This window comes from Salmo salar, unplaced genomic scaffold, assembly GCF_965601325.2.
Source record: "Salmo salar unplaced genomic scaffold, fSalSal1 ptg000619l, whole genome shotgun sequence".
Classification (NCBI taxonomy): Eukaryota; Metazoa; Chordata; class Actinopteri; order Salmoniformes; family Salmonidae; genus Salmo; species Salmo salar.
In genome coordinates this window covers 906,700-920,298 of record NW_027675443.1, presented here as the reverse complement: position 1 = coordinate 920,298, position 13,599 = coordinate 906,700, and the positions used below count along the sequence as shown (strand labels likewise).

Genomic DNA, 13,599 nt, shown 5'->3' with positions numbered 1-13,599 from the left:
CGCTGGATGCCGCACAGGGGTTAACTAAATGTATGGTGTTTTTGGTTTATATCAGTTTCATTGTTTGTTATGCTATAAAATGTTATTTTATGGTTGTAAGTGGGTAAATGAACTAAAATACATTATATTTGGAATTCTGAGTAATTACAACTTTAGTAAGGAATTACACGTTATTCAGTACTACTGCAGTTGCTACATAATTCCAATAGATGGCAGCATAAGACCACGAATGATATTTCAGAAGATTAGTTTAGTTCTCTCCCTGGATACACCACCACTCCCCCTCACAGGAAAACTTCTGTATGAGATCCTTTCTGTCCATTTCCACACCGCTAACGCAAGAGGAAGTACTGAAAAAGCATTTAACAGATTACTGTGAAGTAAAATAATGATGATTCATGTTTATTATTACCTGTTTTTATGCTCATGTTTTGAAATTATACTTCATTACTATAACAATTATCAATAAGCCTGAAGGGCATGTTGTGGTAAATTTACTAACCGGGAGGGTTACGTGATGTAAATTATTTTGCGGGCTGAAAGACACACTCTTGTCTTTTCTATTCCAAGTTTGTTTACTCGCAATATCAGATATTAAGATTACTTTTTATAATGCATGTATACTAAGGTTGAGGTTCTGACTAGTGATAATTTACAATACCTGCTATAGTCACAATTGTTTTGCTCTCCCAAAAGCAACACAGCCTTAATACCAGATATATAGCTAACTAAAGTAATGAGTGACCATTTTAGAAAATCATGGGACATATAGTCTGTGGATGCATGCTATTTTATGTCAATCATATTGCTGCTTGTAGCCTAGAACTGATGCTTCATGGTCTTATGCTGCCGTCTATTGGAAATATTTATCAGTTAAAAGGTATTAATTCATGTACAGACATTAGTGAGGCAGCTGAGAAATAAAGTGTATTTTTCTGGTTAATTCCTTAGATCAGTTTCAAACCTGCCCCACCTATCCCAAGCCAATTCCTGGACTTTCACATAGAGGTTACCAGGTCACCCAGTTTAAACCACATTTGAAAAATAAAACTAATGTGGCTTGTTTATCCTGTTGGGGCTAGGGGGCAGTATTTGCACGGGTGGATAAAAAACGTACCCGTTTTAATCTGGTCACTATTCTTGCCCAGAAACGAGAATATGAATATAATTAGTAGATTTGGATAGAAAACACTCTAAAGTTTCTAAAACTATTTGAATGGTGTCTGTGAGTATAACATAACTCATATGCTAGTCAAAACCCTGAGACAAATCCTAACAGGAAGTGGAAATCTGATGTGTTGGATAACTTTCAAGTCTTTGCCATTGAAACACACATGATGTCAACAGTCTTTACAAAGTGGTTTGAGCCTTCTCCGGTAAAAATTGACCGATCGAGAAGCCTGGAAAGTTTGTCATAAGCGGATAGCCTATACTAATATGACGCGCGTGCCCGTAGGTATTCTCTCGTTCCGAAACGTTTTATAAGACAATGCAATCGTCCGCCTTGAATATTATTGAAGTTCTGATTGAAAAAGGCCCTAAAGATTTATGCTATACAACGTTTGACATGTTTGAACGAACGTAAATATATTTGGGGGGCACTTTAGTGAAGACAAGTCCCGCGCGCCTCGTACATTTGGAGTAGCCTTCGGAATGCGCTAACAAGAAGGACCTATTGGGATATAAATTATGAACTTTTTCGAACAAAACTACATTTGTTGTGGACCTGGGATTCCTGGAAGTGCCTTCTGATGAAGATAATCAAAGGTAAGGGAATATTTGCAATAGTATATTTGATTTTAGATGAGTCCAAGATGGCGCTAACCTGTATTGCCAAGCCTATTTTCAAAGCATAGTACCTCGTTTATTGCAAAGTGTGATTTCCCAGTAAAGTTATTTTGAAATCTGGCAATGCGGTTGCATTCACGAGATGTTAATCTATAATTCTTTGAATGACAGTTTAATATTTTATCAATGTTTTCGAATAGTAATTATTTAATTTGTTGTGCTGATTCACTGGCGGTATTGAACGGAAAATATTTTCTGAACATCACGCGCTAATGTAAAATGCTGTTTTTGGATATAAATATGAACTTGATAGAACAAAAAATGCATGTATTGTCTAACATAATGTCCTAGGAGTGTCATCTGATGAAGATTGTCAAAGGTTAGTGCATAATTTTAGCTGGTTCTCTGCTTTTGTTGACGCCTGTCTTTGCATTGAAAATGGCTGTATGTTATGTTTTGTCGATGTACTGTCCTAACATAATCTAACTTTATTCTTTCGCCGTAAAGCCTTTTTGAAATCGGACAACGTGGTTAGATTAAGGAGATGTTTATCTTTCAAAGGGTGTAAGATAGTTGTATGTTTGAGAAATTTGAATTATGACATTTAATAGTTTTCAAATTTGGCGCTCTGATATTTCACTGGCTGTTGATAGTGTGTACCGGGGGTGGGACGCTAGCGTCCCACGTAGCCCATAGGAGTTATCAAGTGTTCTGCCTTGCAATAATATATATAATAAAATAACAAAACATAAAAAACGCAAAATGCTAAGACAGGTTTTGATTAACCTCTTACATCTAGACGTTCCGCTAGCGGAACACCTGCTCCAATATCCAATGATGGGCGTGGCGCGAAATACAAACTCCTCTAAAATCCGAAAACTTCCATTTTTCAAACATATGACTATTTTACAGCATTTTAAAGACAAGACTCTCGTTAATCTAACCACACTGTCCGATTTCAAAAAGGCTTTACAGCGAAAGCAAAATATTAGATTATGTCAGCAGAGTACCCAGCCAGAAATAATCAGACACCCATTTTTCAAGCTAGCATATAATGTCACAAAAAACAAAACCACAGCTAAATGCAGCACTAACCTTTGATGATCTTCATCAGATGACAACCCTAGGACATTATGTTATACAATGCATGCATGTTTTGTTCAATCAAGTTCATATTTATATCAAAAACCAGCTTTTTCTACATTAGCATGTGACGTTCAGAACTAGCATACCCCCCGCAAACATCCGGTGAATTTACTAAATTACTCACGATAAACGTTCACAAAAAACATAACAATTATTTTAAAAATTATAGATACAGAACTCCTCTATGCACTCGATATGTTCGATTTTAAAATAGCTTTTCGGTGAAAGCACATTTTTCAATATTCTCAGTAGATAGCCCAGCCATCACGGCTAGCCATTTAGACACCGACCAAGTTTAGCCCTGACCAAACTCCGATTTACTATTACAAAAGTTTGATTACCTTTGTTGTCTTCGTCAGAATGCACTCCCAGGACTGCTACTTCAATAACAAATGTTGGTTTGGTCCAAAATAATCCATCGTTATATCCAAATAGCGGCGTTTTGTTTGTGCGTTCAAGACACTATCCGAAGTGTAAATAAGGGTCACGAGCATGGCGCAATTCGTGACAAAAGATTTCTAAATATTCCATTACCGTACTTCGAAGCATGTCAACCGCTGTTTAAAATCAATTTTTATTCAATTTTTCTCGTAAAAAAGCGATAATATTCCGACCGGGAATCTGCGTTTACGTAAACAGACAAAAGAAAACAAAGCATTCTGTCGACGCGGGCACGAGCCTGAGTCTCACAGTACTGTAACCAGCCACTACCCAAACGCGCTACTTTTTTTCAACCAGAGCCTGCAAAGCCACAATTCAGCTTTTTGCCGCCTTCTGAGAGCCCATGGAAGCCGTAGGAAGTGTCACGTAACAGCAGAGATCCTCTGTAATGGATAGAGATAATCAAGAAGGGCAAGAAATTGTCAGACAGGCCACTTCCTGCATGGAATCTTCTCAGGTTTTGGCCTGCCAAATGAGTTCTGTTATACTCACAGACACCATTCAAACAGTTTTAGAAACTTTGGAGTGTTTTCTATCCAAAGCTAATAATTATTTGCATATTCTAGTTTCTGGGCAGGAGTAATAATCAGATTAAATCGGGTACGTTTTTTATCCGGCTGTGAAAATACTGCCCCCTAGCCATAACAGGTTAACAAAATAATAAAAATACCATTTAGTACTATTATTGTATTTACTAACAATAATATTATTACTAAAATAGTTTCTAAAAGTGTTCTAGTCTACCCTACCCTAGAATTAGGGTTAAGGCTAAAATAGGTAATATGTAGGGTTAGGGGTTAGTGTTAAGACTAAAATAGGTAAGACAAAAATCAGTATGGTTTATAGCTCTCTTTGTATTTATTTTATTCATTTATTTCACCTTTATTTAACCAGGTAGGCAAGTTGAGAACAAGTTCTCATTTACAATTGCGACCTGGCCAAGATAAAGCAAAGCAGTTCGACAACATACAACAACACAGAGTTACACATGGAGTAAAACAAATATACAGTCAATAATACAGTAGAAAAATAAGTCTATGTACAATGTGAGCAAATGAGGTGAGATAAGGGAGGTAAAGGCAAAAAAGTCCATGGTGGAAAAGTAAATACAATATAGCAAGTAAAACACTGAAATGGTAGATTTGTAGTAGAAGAAAGTGCAATGTAGAAATAGAAATAATGGGGTGCAAAGGAGCAAAATAAAATACATAAAATAAATAAATACAGTAGGGGATGGGGTAGTTGTTTGGGCTAAATTATAGATGGGCTATGTACAGGTGCAGTGATCTGTGAGCTGCTCTGACAGCTGGTGCTTAAAGCTAGTGACGGAGATAAGGGTTTCCAGTTTCAGAGATATTTGTAGTTCGTTCCAGTCATTGGCAGCAGAGAACTGGAAGGAGAGACGGCCAAAGGAGGAATTGGCTTTGGAAGCGAAGGGCAGCCAACGAGAGCGTACAGGTCGCAGTGGTGGGTAGTATATGGGGCTTTGGTGACAAAACGGATGGCACTGTGATAGACTGCATCCAGTTTGTTGAGTAGGGTATTGGAGGCTATTTTATAAATGACATCGCTGAAGTCGAGGATCGGTAGGATGGTCAGTTTTACGAGGGTATGTTTGGCAGCATGAGTGAAGGATGCTTTGTTGCGAAATAGGAAGCCAATTCTTGATTTAACTTTGGATTGGAGATGTTTGATGTGAGTCTGGAAGGAGAGTTTACAGTCTAACCAGACACCTAGGTATTTGTAGTTGTCCACATATTCTAAGTCAGAACCGTCCAGAGTAGTGATGCAGGACAGGCAGGCAGGTGCAGGCAGCGATCTGTTGAAGAGCATGCATTTAGTTTTACTTGTATTTAGGAGCAGTTGGAGGCCACGGAAGGAGAGTTGTATGGCATTGAAGCTCGTCTGGAGGGTTGTTAACACAGTGTCCAAAGAAGGGCCAGAAGTATACAGAATGGTGTCGTCTGCGTAGAGGTGGATCAGAGACTCACCAGCAGCAAGAGCGACATCATTGATGTATACAGAGAAAAGAGTTGGCCCAAGATTTGAACCCTGTGGCACCCCCATAGAGACTGCCAGAGGTCGGGACAACAGGCCCTTCGATTTGACACACTGAACTCTATCAGAGAAGTAGTTGGTGAACCAGGCGATGCAATCATTAGAGAAACCAAGGCTATTGAGTCTGCTGATGAGTCTGATGAGGCTATTGAGTCTGCTCTTGCTCCTCCCTGTGACCTTCTGTGGGTACTACATAACCCATTCACGACACTTGCTTGGCTCATAATCTGAGGTAGCAACTGCGTCAGATCTACAAATCAATGAGCTAGACCTATCCATTTGGTTTGCAACTCAGTGAACCTGCGCAGCATTCACTCAATTCGATGCCTACAAAAAAAGACTTTGATGCATATCACATTACCCAGTAGCCATTCAGAAACAATAAGTCATCAAAAAAGTGTTATTTCTTAATTAAAACATTTTTTTCTGGCTGTTTAAATCAGCAACATCTTGAAAAAGAGGACAGGGACATGTGTTTTGTTTAGGTTGTATAACTTTTTCTGAAAACAAATATGGTTAACCATGACCAGAAAATGGATTTGATCGGTATTTGCCAGCCATCACTAGCACTGTGGGTCACCACAATGTGTACACAGGTGAAGTGAGTGGTCGCACCAAGTAGCTGTAATAATACAAATAATAAGAATAATAATACTTGAGGTCAGCCTACAATGTTAGTGCAGGTAGGTCTCATTGACAACAATAGAGAAGCTGACATTGTGACGCAGAACAATGAGCTGGGAATAGAACATTCAGAAGGAGAGTTGATGCCATGGTGCTCAATAGAACTAATAGGAGCTGGCAGGGTGAAAAATGACCTAAAATAAGGCCTGTTTTTTCGCCATTACTTCACAACTAGAGACATAAGGTAATGTTATGTAACTGGGCTCCATGGCGGATGCAATGAACTAGTTTTAATATGGAAAAAAAGCATTGTTAAAAATGGAATGTGTCCAGCCTACTTGAGGCGCCCGAAAATAATATAAAAAAGTTTGGTCCTTGGATACAGAGGGTTTAAACACTAAAGTTACCGTCCATCTAGTGAAGAGAGGAGAACCGGACAGAGGTAGCCAGCATCCGTCAATGAGAGAGGGAGGAGCCCTCCACGGGATTTAACAGGTGGAAGAAACGACCAGGGAGCTCCATCGGTCCACAAGAAATGCAGCAGCCGGTGATGATGTAGTGGTAGCTAGGATAACTAGGATGCTGCTGGTATAGTAGCTAGCTAGCTTACCTAGCTTTACCGACTGGCTAGGATAACTAGGACGCTGCTGGTAGAGTAGCTAGCTAGCTTACCTAGCTGTACCGACTAGCTAGGATAACTAGGACACTGCTGGTAGAGTAGCTAGCTAACTTACCTAACAGTACCGACTAGCTTGGCTAACTAGCAGGTTGTTCGTCTGTCCCTCGTCTCGATGATGATGATGAATCCGGTGAACCACAAAATGAAACAAGGATAGAGAGTGAAAAGGATCTGGCTACACTCATAGTGTCCCTGACCGTAAAGCAAAAAGCTAATTGAACAATAAACTGGCGTCTCAACACTGTAACGAACTCCGTCCTTGTTCCCAAGATCACCTCAGCCCACTCTGCGCTTAACTGGACAATATGCATGGCGCAACACCGTACGTGGACGCGGACAGTTCTGTACGAAAAAAGCGGAAATGAGCAGTGCAACACAATAAACTAAACCCAGTCATTACAGTATGTTACATCAGTAATATTCATTTGTTATTATGTAAATCAAAATATATTTGTTTTTTAAAACACTATTTTGAGATCTGGGCCCATATCCACAAAGTGTCTCGGAGTAAAACATATAAGAGCTGAGAATAAAGACATTTTAGTCCTAATCTTATGGGTTTAAATGAAAGTTATGCATTAAAGCCTCTTCATTCCTAAGTGTCCCATCTAGTTGGCAGATATTTAGGACACCTCATGAGCTGTAAGACATACCAGCAGGTATCTGGATAATGGCCTCATGAGCTGTCCTAACCAGTTAAGAGGTACCAGCAGGTATCTGGATAATAACCTCATGAGCTGTCCTAACCAGTTAAGAGGCACCAGCAGGTATCTGGATAATAACCTCATGAGCTGTCCTCACCAGTTAAGAGGAACCAGCAGGTATCTGGATAATAACCTCATGAGCTGTCCTAACCAGTTAAGAGGAACCAGCAGGTATCTGGATAATAGCCTCATGAGCTGTCCTAACCAGTTAAGAGGTACCAGCAGGTATCTGGATAATATCCTCATGAGCTGTCCTAACCAGTTAAGAGGTACCAGCAGGTATCTGGATAATAACCTCATGAGCTGTCCTAACCAGTTAAGAGGAACCAGCAGGTATCTGGATATAACCTCATGAGCAGTCCTAACCAGTTAAGAGGTACCAGCAGGTATCTGGATAATAGCCTCATGAGCTGTCCTAACCAGTTAAGAGGTACCAGCAGGTATCTGGATAATATCCTCATGAGCTGTCCTAACCAGTTAAGAGGTACCAGCAGGTATCTGGATAATAACCTCATGAGCTGTCCTAACCAGTTAAGAGGTACCAGCAGGTATCTGGATAATAACCTCATGAGCTGTCCTAACCAGTTAAGAGGTACCAGCAGGTATCTGGATAATAACCTCATGAGCTGTCCTAACCAGTTAAGAGGTACCAGCAGGTGTCTGGATAATAACCTCATGAGCTGTACTAACCAGTTAAGAGGTACCAGCAGGTATCTGGATAATACCCTCATGAGCTGTCCTAACCAGTTAAGAGGTACCAGCAGGTATCTGGATAATAGCCTCATGAGCTGTCCTAACCAGTTAAGAGGTACCAGCAGGTATCTGGATAATAACCTCATGAGCTGTCCTAACCAGTTAAGAGGTACCAGCAGGTATCTGGATAATAACCTCATGAGCTGTCCTAACCAGTTAAGAGGTACCAGCAGGTATCTGGATAATAACCTCATGAGCTGTCCTAACCAGTTAAGAGGTACCAGCAGGTATCTCAATAATAGAAACATGCAGCCAGTCAGTGGTTCCTGCTTTGGAGCAGTGGCAACCTGTTATTCAGGTACAGAGCCCCACCTATTATTAAGGAACAGAGCCCCACCTGTTATTCAGGTGCAGAGCCCCACCTGTTATTCAGGTACAAAGCCCCACCTGTTATTCAGGTGCAGAGCCCCACCTGTTATTCAGGTGCAGAGCCCTACCTGTTATTCAGGTACAGAGCCCCACCTGTTATTCAGGTGCAGAGCCCCACCTGTTATTCAGGTGCAGAGTCCCACCTGTTATTCAGGTACAGAGCCCCACCTGTTATTCAGGTGCAGAGCCCCACCTGTTATTCAGGTGCAGAGCCCCACCTGTTGTTCAGGTGCAGAGCCCCACCTGTTATTCAGGTGCAGAGCCCCACCTGTTTTGCTTTTATTGTTGTTGCCTGTTTTGCGTGTTATTTTGGCATTAATACCTGTCACATATTCGTTTGCAAACAATGTAAAAAAATCTTGTTTTCTTGAGTAAGGCAGCTCCAAAATGCAGGTGTTTCAGCCCAGTGCTTTCTGTGGTGGTGGGGCAGCCAGCAAAAAATACTGAGCGTAGGGGTTGGTAACGTTCTGTAGTTGCGCCTTGATTGGCTCAGTGTTCTGTCACTCATGGAGACACGACGTCACCGCAAAATCTACAGGGAGAGCTGGAAAATTCAAGCCCATTGGGTGCTGCCATAGAGTTACATTAGAAGTGCCCATCCAAAAGGCTCAAGGTCATTGGCCACAGATAAAATTACGTCAAATCACGTTATATCTACCGTGGCTTTGATTGGACTGATCATGTCAACATCATACGTTAAAAATCTTAGCTAGAAATGAGTGGTTTGGAATGAGTGGTTTGGAAGGAATCAGTGGCTAACTGCAAGCATTTCAAAGCAATAGCCAGCAATTCAGTGGAGAGGGTGGGGGGGCCAATTCTGCATTTAAGGGTCTCTTTTCCAAGCTTAAAAAGATAAACATTTATATGCAACACCATGAGACAGAAAAGGTTGAATACATTGGCCATGCTGTGAATCCAGCATGACTTCTGCTGCGTTCAAAACAACTGGAAACTGGGAGATCTCAGAATTCAGTGAGATCAGGACAACTGGAAACTCTGAAAAAACTAGCTCCGATTGAGAAAATATAGTTTGAACGGTCATCCAACTTGAAATTCCAAGTGGGGAACCCGGGCCTCTTTCTAGAGATCCGACCTGAAGATCACTGATGTCATAATTCGAACTTCCCAGTTCCCAGTTGTGTTGAAAGCACCATAAATCCAGAGAATGACAGACTTTGATAACAAAATTTGACCACAAGGACCACCGCACCACCCCACCCTACATGAAACACATCCAATATTTTGGTGTAAGGTGTAAGGTGGAAAAACTATTGGATTTTGACAGCAATGCAAAAAAAAAAGACAGATAAATTCAAAATGAAAAATATCTCAAAAACCGAGAGGAATTGCTAAAAACTCAACCAAAGAACAAAAACAACCGTCTTTTGCACCAAGTACACCAAGTATTGGTAGAAAATGAAAGCAATCCTGAAAAAGCACTGGCATATTCTGCAATCAGACCAAGAAAAACCAACAAAATTTTTTTTTTAAAGAAAAATAAAAAATATTAAAAACAATCACACACCTCTTCAATGAACCCCCGCTGGTGGTCTATAAGCGTGGTCGCAATATTGGAGATATCTTGGTGAGATCTGACCTGCCCCCTGAGCCCACTCAGACACTCTTGACACCCATTCCAAATGGAAACTACAAATGTGGCTCAGTGCAATAGCACTATAAAAACATCCTTTTTCAGACACCCACATACAAAAAAAAAAACATATTGGAAAAACTATTGGAACCATTTCCCTGTTTGGCCGCTAGGTGTTATGGGTATTATGACACCTCCACTGTGGAGCTCTAATAAACTATTGGAACCATTTCCCTTGTCATGACGTTGGCCTCTTTTGGTACAGGGAGGACAGTTGACCTCCCCTCCCTTTTCCACCACCACCCCAATCGACCCTGTGTGTAAATGGTCGTAAAAACTCTAAAATTCCAGGAGAGTCTCTGGCCACATGGCCCATAGAGAGACAAAGGAAATTCTTCCAACTCATAGAATTGGAGAGCCAAGCGACATTTTGTGTTCTGGAGAAGGTATGGAAGATTGGTGAAGAATCCAGCTACGAACTGATCCACTTGGTACAATTTTGTGATACTCAGAAGAGACAATATAGCAATATTACCATAAAACTGTTTATATAATAGACTCAGCTTAAGACTTGCATCATAAGACTTGTAACCAAATCTAACTCAGTCATAGGCACGCCCCAGGGACCCATACAGGACCAGGCGTCATTTGACAAGCCTGTTCTATGGGCACTATAAAACACCCCCTGATTTACATTTCTCCAGACCAGGCCTACACTCCGTTGGCTAATAGGTTTTACCTTCCAATTCCTCTACTGAAAGTGAACCATACCACGTGGTTAACTTTTAGACTATTGATACCGACAGAATAAGAACAAGTCTTTGATATTAATTATTAGTCTGCAGCTAAGTAAATTATATCATCGAACGCGAAGACCAACGAAACCACCATTCTATGACGACATTAATGAATGTCGCTCTGAAAGATCCATTCTAACCGAGAGAGAGAGAGAGAGAGAACGCGGACAAAACTCCCCAACAGAACAGAACTCTCGAACAAGGATCACGACACATGAGCGTAAATATATATATTGTTTGCAATTGTTCCCGAATGAGTGAGCCTTCAATTGTCAATTGTTAATATTAATGAACTCTGTGTAAACTTCTCAGCTGACCGTTTATGACCCATTGTCTAACAGACCAGCCATGCTTGTTAGCCAGTAGGGCACATTCCTCTACCAATCCTTTGTGACGATAGTTGCTGTTTGTATGTTTTTCTGTTAATTACTTAGTGTAGTAAATAAATGATTTTAAGACAATTGATGTATGGATGATTTTAGTAAAAACTGGGTTCGTGCAGATACAACAATTTACGACGTTTGGAATGAGACTGGACTAGAGGTAAAATACACCATTCAACAAGAAGATAATCGGCCTATACTATAATAGAATATAATATTATAGTACAGGAAAGTTATATTAGGAAAATTATAGCTTTGTAATCTGAATGTTCTCCTTGGTGCCCCGATCTCCTAGTTAATTACAATTAAACGATTAATCAGTTTAATCGTGTGATAATAATTACAGGGAGCTAATTGATAAACATATCTTCAGTGTAATGGTACCCCAAAGACACGACACCCTGTTTGACCAGTAGATGTTATGGGTATTATAACACCTCCACTGTGGGGCTCTATAAAACTATTTGAACCATTTCCCTGTTTGACCACTAGGTGTTATGGGTATTATGACACCTCCACTGTGGGGCTCTATAAAACTATTGGAACCATTTCCTTGTTTGACCGCTAGGTGTTATGGGTATTATGACACCTCCACTGTGGGGCTCTATAAAACTATTGGAACCATTTCCCTGTTTGACCACTAGGTGTTATGGGTATTATGACACCTCCACTGTGGGGCTCTATAATGCAAATTAAATGGGAGAATCTAGAGAATGCAACAATATTAGTTTAATCTTGCTGTAATGTTCTCAGTAAAATGTCATACGCTAAAATCTATGAATTTGAAATCTTAGAAGAAGAATATTTTACACACCCATCAGCCTTCATTTCTGATGAAAAACATACAAATGTGAATAAATTGTGGATATAAACTCATCATAAATTCTTTAAAAAATGTAATCTCACCTCTTAGCTGTGGTGTCTTGTTCCCCAGAGAGTCTCATTTTAGAGGCAGGGCCCCCGTCCTCTCTCTCCCCAGAGAGACTCATTTTAGAGGCAGGGCCCCCCTCCTCTCTCTCCCCAGAGAGACTCATTTTAGAGAACTGACCCCTAAACAGAGATCCAACATGTTGGTTGTGGTTAACACAGTGACAACTAAACAGAGATCCAGCATGTTGGTTGTGGTTAACACAGTGACAACTAAACAGAGATCCAACATGTTGGTTGTGGTTAACACAGTGACAACTAATTATTGAAGGTCAATTGTTCTCTATGATTAATTATCTCTTAGAAATAAAACATTTACTAACAGACACATCCAAACAGTCAGGTGATTTAATGCATCACATGAACATGTAGTTGTGACTGATATTTTTCACCTTTTCTCCATGTAGTGGAACTAATAATAATAATAATAATGTCTCACTTTCTCTTTTAATAATTTCTCTCATTCTAGTGTGTTGCTTTGTTCAACAGGTATGATATTATTATGCTGTTACTGAATTCAGTTCATAATAACAATGTTAAGAAAAGTATGTTCAGTGGTTTCATACCAAATTACACAGGAAGCAGGAGCTCATTGTATTTTAGAAAACAACAAATGTTCTGATATTCTGAAAGATGATTTAGAACTATGATACATTAACATTTTTACAAATGGTAAAATAACCATGATATACGAATCGTATAATACGATATCTGAACAATATGTTATTGAATTTGACTTGCCTATGCCAAGTTAGTGCCATTTTGTATGATTGAACTGTCACATAACTGTCCCAGGTGAAATGGACTTTTAGATCTGAGTGTTTTACTGTCATTCACTATACTAAAATAACACCATACATTTAATTTCCCTACACACTTTACAATAATCCCTGGGAAGATTCTTACCTTGTAGCCTGAATTCACAACCAGAACATGTCAAGTCATTGAGATATTTTCCGTTGTGCTGAGAGAGCAGCTTCCTGATGACAAGTGGCTCTGTATCTATGTTCTAGGTACAGTTGATCTTTGGATGCAATAATATCTGGTCAAAGTCTAGTGACACAACCCCATAGTATATCATAAACATAACAGCAGTTTAACCTTTGGCCAGTAAAGGCCAAGGCATAATATAAAATGTAGAATCATTATGATGGATCCAGTTTCATACTATAACATGGAGAATCATTATGATGGATCCAGTTTCATACTATAACATTTAGAATCATTATGATGGATCCAGTTTCAGTCTTTACCCATTGCCCTTCATTTTCTAGACTTCCAGGGAATACATAGGTCACCACCAGGTGAATCTCCTTGCTGGATTCATGTTGAAACAGCT

The 13,599-nt window shown here is 39.8% G+C and overlaps 2 protein-coding genes across 4 annotated transcripts in view; both read right to left on the bottom strand.

Annotated features, from left to right (window-relative positions):
• The window catches only part of LOC123733359 (NACHT, LRR and PYD domains-containing protein 3-like), a 440,446-nt gene extending 427,483 nt beyond the window's left edge, over positions 1 to 12,963 (bottom strand). The window contains exon 1 of the mRNA XM_082972251.1: positions 12,827 to 12,963. The gene's annotated coding sequence lies outside the window, so the exon portion shown is untranslated. The remainder of the gene's footprint in view (positions 1 to 12,826) is intronic.
• The window catches only part of LOC123727749 (NLR family CARD domain-containing protein 3-like), a 39,392-nt gene extending 26,101 nt beyond the window's left edge, over positions 1 to 13,291 (bottom strand). For all 3 annotated transcript variants that reach the window (XM_082972255.1, XM_082972256.1, XM_082972257.1), the window contains exons 1-2: positions 13,167 to 13,291; positions 12,240 to 12,383 (exon numbers count right to left, since the gene is read on the bottom strand). In XM_082972255.1, the coding sequence (XP_082828381.1) occupies positions 12,240 to 12,367 (128 nt within the window). In that variant the 5' untranslated portion in view covers positions 12,368 to 12,383; positions 13,167 to 13,291. The remainder of the gene's footprint in view (positions 1 to 12,239; positions 12,384 to 13,166) is intronic.
• Between the last annotated feature and the right edge of the window lie 308 nt (positions 13,292 to 13,599).